Here is a 5,570-nt window from a genome sequence, read left to right on the forward strand (position 1 = left end):
CTCCACAGATCTGGTAGTTGCACAGAATGGTTTTTTGTGTGTGTTTTTTGTTTCATATCCAGAATACTTTTTTCAAATCCAACAGCTTCATTTTATTTTATTTTGTAATTTAGAAATAAAAATGACCCAATCCAGAACTGAACTCCCAAGTCTCTGATCTCAGATGGAGGTCAAGGAAGGTCAAAATGGGAAGCGCTGGTATTGGACATGAGTTGGTATGGAAGTATTAAGCAGTCCTTACTAGTTGTTTTAATATACAATGTAAACACTACAGCTTTTGTGGCTCATCATTGGTCACTTAAACCATTTCAACTAGTTGCTCATACAATCTAAATCTTGCATTAAGTTTCATCTGGTCATTATGCTGCCCAGTGTCCCAGCACAAGGATCCCAAGAGACTGGTGTGCCTTTTCTTTCTAAAAAACAAGATTGACTTGCATAATACTTGCAGAAATATTACCAGGAAGCCTCTCATTATTTCCAAATATGGAATTTCATCTTCCTTATAAAGATAAGTTTTTAGACTAGTGAATGAACAGGACAAGGAAATATTTCAAATATTTTCTCTCTGATAATATCTAAATATATATATATATATATATATGAGTCTTCTTATTTAAAAAGTCTGCTGGGCTAAGTGTTTGATCTGGAAACTTTGCTTAAGGTTCTGTGATAGAATTTCTTGGGTGTAACTAAAACAAAAAAAAGAAAGAACAACATTTCTCCTTTGATGAGGATGCATAATCATTTGACTATGTGGATGTCCTGTGTGATTCTCTCGCAATCCCTCCCTTTAAATGCAACCAGCTCAATTCATCCTTTAGTCTTCTGTATTGGTGCTATAAGCCTCAATGAGGCCTTCTAAAGAGTGAATGAACCCAGACACACTGCATATACCCCCTATTACAAAAATGGCCACATCAAAGAAGACATGGTGCCACAAGAGCTTCCTCCACAAGAGCTTGAGGTGGAAGAGGCTGGGGAGGAGGAAACAGAGGCCTGCACCTGTGAGGCTCCCGGTCAGGCCCATCAGGAGGGCAAAATGAGGGACATAAATGGCCATCAACAAGGTAAAAACTACAAGGGCACACCTGAGGCTGAGTCCCCAGGCTTTGATCCTGCCATCACCTCCATAGCAATTAGGGAAGAAGGCCCTGGCTCCATCTTGGAAAAGGGATTTCTCCAGGACCTCCACAGCTGCAAAGAACGGCAACGGGTAGGACAGCAAAGCTTTGGCCACCAAGAAAAGGTTGACGACAGCCCTAATGGTGGATGGCAAGTTATCTGTGATGACTTCCTTTGTCTCGTCAGCCCAAGTCAGGTAGGCAACCAAGGCAAAGAGTCCCTTCAGGATGCAAGCAGCTATGTGAGTCCAGTTCATCATGCAGTGGAACTCCTTAGGGTTCTGCATGTTCCCTTCTAAGGAAGGCAGAAAGATCTGAGAGGTGTAGCTGAAGACAATGATGCCGATGGAGATGGGGAACTTCTTCACGTCAATGTAAAACTTGACTTTGTCCCACGCCCAGTCGCGGGCTCTGGAGAGGCAGTAGGCAATGACTAAAATGTTGATCACAAAATGGGCCAAGGTGCAGAGCAAGCTGAACTTGGAGACAGCCTTGAGGTTCTTCAAGAAAGCACAAGGGAGGAGCACGGCTGTGGCAATGATGGACCATGATTTCTGAGAGACCGGCAAGGTTGGGAAGCTGTTGTACATCAGGTTGCCACTGACCACCACATAGAGGATGCAGGTCATGACCAACTCTATGATCTGAGCCACATTCACAATCCTGCCCCCGAGCGAGGGGAACCTGGGAGCACAGCAAGCATTCGCAATGTCTACATAGGAGTCTCTCACCCTGACTATCTCCCCGTCTTCGTTCTCTTCATAGAGGCAGGCAATGAGGATTTTCCCAGTGTAGCAGCAAACCACTGCTGCAAAAATAATTAAAAAGAGTCCTAGGTATCCACCATGGAGTATAGCATAGGGCAGGCCAAGGACAAACATCCCCTAAAAAGAGACAAAATGGAGACTGTGTTGCTCAGTTTTACTTAGCACGTGACAACTGGGGGGGGTGGAAGTGGAAGGGGCACAAACAAAATGCAAGGGCCTGTTACCCACCCCAATCCCTCCAATCTTCCATAGAATAAAAATAAAAATCAGGAAAGACCCCAGAAAGAAATGGCATACTTCACTTTTCTGCATGTAATAATTCTTAAATGTTTGAATGTAATCACAAAACCTTTATTTAAGGTGGTGGTGGTGGGATTCTGTCATTTAAAGTCTGTGGTTTCTTTCTTTTTAAAAAACTTAAAGTTGCATGCTTTGGAGAGAGGGGGGGAGGCATAAATAGTTAAATATTTCAAAGCTATTTTTTAATTTAAAAAACCCAGTTAAGTAATCCATAATGTCTTGGAATAAATTGCAATAAATCATCGTCCTTGCTTGCAGAGGTGTTTTTCCTTTTTTAACTAACATTAAGACTGCAATCCTAAACACACTTGCAAGGAAGTGAGCCCCATTGAACACCATAGGATTTACCTCTAGGTAAGAATGCAATGGATTCACTGCATTTCTTTAAATGGCTATTGGCCCTTTTTCGTTTGACTGGGTTTTTGTTTTTTAAGATCCAAAGCATTGAAGCAATCTTGAAAATATCTCACACAAGGAAAGTGGCTGGCAGCTCTCAAATTCATTCCCTTCTTTGCAAATTGGAAGGATATGTTTTGAATCAGTAGCGAAGACAAATATCCCTAACTCTTCCCCTTCCCCTTTGTATCTTGTTAAGACTGTAAGCAGCTGGCTCAATTTGCTGCTCTTTTAAAATAAAAATATAAAAAAATGTACATAGTACCTGATGCAATATCAGACACAATAATAAAGTTTTGGTGTTGTTTCAAACTGCTTGGAGTTATAATCTGAGGATCAGAACAATTCCTCTCCTCTCCTCCCCCCCCCCTCCCAAATATGCGATTCTGCAATGAAACATTCGTAAATTCATTATTGCAAATGTAAAATGCCATAGTTCAAGATAGAAGACATTCCCATTAGGTTCCTTATGCAAACTGAAAACCAGTTCAGCCAAATGAATCCAGTCCTATGGCTGGACTGGTTTATAAGCCATATTGGTGAATCGTTAGAGAGGGCATTTTTAGAAGCAGTCTTGATAATCGAAGATCCCCCTAGGTATCCAAAACAAAATACAAAAAAAAAACCGCCCCATTTTTAAATAAGGAAACTTTTCTTTTTTCTTTTTTAACAAAAATTCGATTTGGCTATAAATTAAATTGAATTTTATCAGACCTGGCAATAAATTGGACAGTGAATTTTTTAAAATATCAATAGACAGTCTTGGGAGTCTCTCATTCCGTTTCCAGCCTTTTAATACCAAACGAAAATCGATCACAAATATGGAAATGCAACTTTATCTTCCTATGAAGCATTTCCTGATCAATTATTACTTTCCTCCTTTCGGATCTGAAGCATATCCGATTGAAACCGAATAACACCGAGATGTCATTTCGTTACATCGCCTTTTTTTTAAAAAAAATTGTCTGTAACAGGAGTTCTTGACTTTATGCACCTGCACTTTTGAACACACAAAATTAACTCTTTAAAGGAAGGGGGGCTCAGTGAGATTGTGCAGTTTGGTTTGGGAAATTAAAACCAGGAACCGTCAGTTTAAGTACTACGATGCAAAAAGACGTTAATGTATAGTGTCTCTGTGTGTTTTTCCATTTACTCCTTAGGCGAGTCACATTCCAAATGCGCGTCTTTCTCTTTTTATTAGCTGAATGGGCAGATGAAAATTAATACAGACTCTGAAACGCCTAAGGGAGGAGGGAAGAGGCTCTCCTGTTTGGACCATCTGTTGCCTTGGTTATGTCGAGGTGCAGCATCGAGCCAGAAGCGGTGCTATGCACCAAAACAAAACAAAAAACACCGAATTGAGGAGGAAAGGAAGAAGAGGCGGAAGGGCCATTCGGATCTCGAGGTGCATTCTCAAGACCACAGTCTTTTGTGTTCGTAACAATGTCTGCGTTTTGATTTCTCAACATCAGAAACACGGATTAACATCATCACTGCAGGAATAAGATGGACCGAACTGAGGTGGGGAGAGGGAGGGGGCGAAGAGAGAGAGAGAAAAGAGAAGGCTAGAGAGAAAGACTGAAGTGGAGAGAGAATTATTTGGCCATTCTTAACTGACCTAAAAGAAGAAGTTGTTGGCTGTTGATGCGTGTGATCTTAAGTATGTGCTCCCGAATCTCGACCTATCCCCTAATCCTTGAATGTCCCGGCCCCTGTTATGTTATGTGCAATCACCCATGTGCAACGTGGTCTCGGGAGTCCACACGTTCCTAGGAGAAGTGCTTTGGACTAGCTGGTCCGTTGGAGGTTCCTCCACCGCCTCTAGGGTCCTATGAGGGCAGGGAGCGCGAGGGCAGGGCTGAGCCGCATCTGCTACGGAATTCGCTCCAGGGCGAACCATGATGGGCACGGGCCCCTATGAAGGAGGTGGGGGGGAGGGCGTCCTGGCTCTCTGCAAGGCAGTGGCCAGGCTCTGCCGCCGGTTCCAAGGGAGCCAGGACCTCGCATCACCGAATGAAGAGCAATAGGAATTGGGGGATGGGGTTGCGTTACCTGGATGGCGTTGGTGACATTCCAGCCGGCTTCCCAGGCTGTGATCCTGGGCTTCCCTTGGCCGGACAGCTCGGAGCAGACGCCTTCGTCCTTGGAGGCGGACGGAGGCAGGGGCCCAGTGCCGTCCCGCTGGTAGTGGATGTCCCCTTCCAAGGGCGGCTCCCCTCCTTCCTCGCTGCCCTCGGATTTCAAGATGTCCATCTGCAGCCCTTGCCGGTGCTCGTAGTCCAGGTCATCGCAGTGCACAAAGCCCACCGCCTCCTCGTCCGTCGCCGCCTGGAAGCCCAAGCGGGCGAACACCCCGCTGACTTTCGCCTGAGACTTGTTCGAAACCGAGGTGGCCACATTGGAGATCTTGCTGCGGATTAGAGTCGCCATGATGCTGGCTCTGGCTGCGCCTCAATCGTGTTTGTGTGTGTGTGTTGGGGCGGGGAGAGAATCAACACGCTCCTAAAAAGTAGGGGGAGTTGAAAATTTTAAGTTTATGGGTTTTTTTTAAGGGGTTTGGTGGAATTCTGCGCCAAGCACGATCCAGGCTCCGCTCGTGTGCTCTTGCCGACGGTGGCGATGCGATTTAGCAGGGCGCTATCTCCACTCCTGGATGGAATTGGACCTTCTCCTCCTCCGCAGTGTCCCTTGGACCATGACACCACTCAGAGGGTCCACCTTGGCACCTCCATATGAGCCTGTCGCCTTCTACCTGGTGCATGAGGGGAGGGCAGGGCTGCGGGGTGGTCGTGGGGATGTCTGCTGCTTGGGTGCCCGGCTCGCCTCTCCCAAGAAATCTCCTCGTCTTCCTCTCTCCCCAGCCTCCTCCTCCTCCCTCTTCTTCTTCTTCTTCCTCCTCCTAAGCAGGAGAGAGGCGGGTGGGTTGTCTCTCCAGCCTTAGCGGTGCCAATGCAGTGCAGAGAAGCCTGGGGGTGGGGGGAGG

At 45.6% G+C, this 5,570-nt stretch overlaps 1 protein-coding gene across 1 annotated transcript; it reads right to left on the reverse strand.

The window, feature by feature from the left end:
- Positions 1-768: 768 nt before the first annotated feature.
- Positions 769-5,130, reverse strand: SLC32A1 (solute carrier family 32 member 1). Its single transcript, XM_035123145.2, has 2 exons — positions 4,640-5,130; positions 769-2,008 (listed from the first exon to the last, which is right to left on the reverse strand). Exons 1-2 carry the CDS (start codon positions 5,015-5,017, stop codon positions 821-823), a joined length of 1,566 nt encoding a protein of 521 aa, XP_034979036.1. The 5' UTR covers positions 5,018-5,130; the 3' UTR covers positions 769-820.
- Between the last annotated feature and the right edge of the window lie 440 nt (positions 5,131-5,570).

This window comes from Zootoca vivipara, chromosome 7 (genome assembly GCF_963506605.1).
Source record: "Zootoca vivipara chromosome 7, rZooViv1.1, whole genome shotgun sequence".
Taxonomy (NCBI): domain Eukaryota; kingdom Metazoa; phylum Chordata; class Lepidosauria; order Squamata; family Lacertidae; genus Zootoca; species Zootoca vivipara.

Excerpts from the sequence above, each read along its gene's own strand:
- SLC32A1 (XM_035123145.2), bottom strand. The coding sequence starts at position 5,017 with ATGGCGACTCTAATCCGCAGCAAGATCTCCAATGTGGCCACCTCGGTT. Across the intron at positions 2,009-4,639 it reads ATGTCACCAACGCCATCCAG|GGGATGTTTGTCCTTGGCCT; the intron begins GTAACGCAACCC and ends GTCTCTTTTTAG.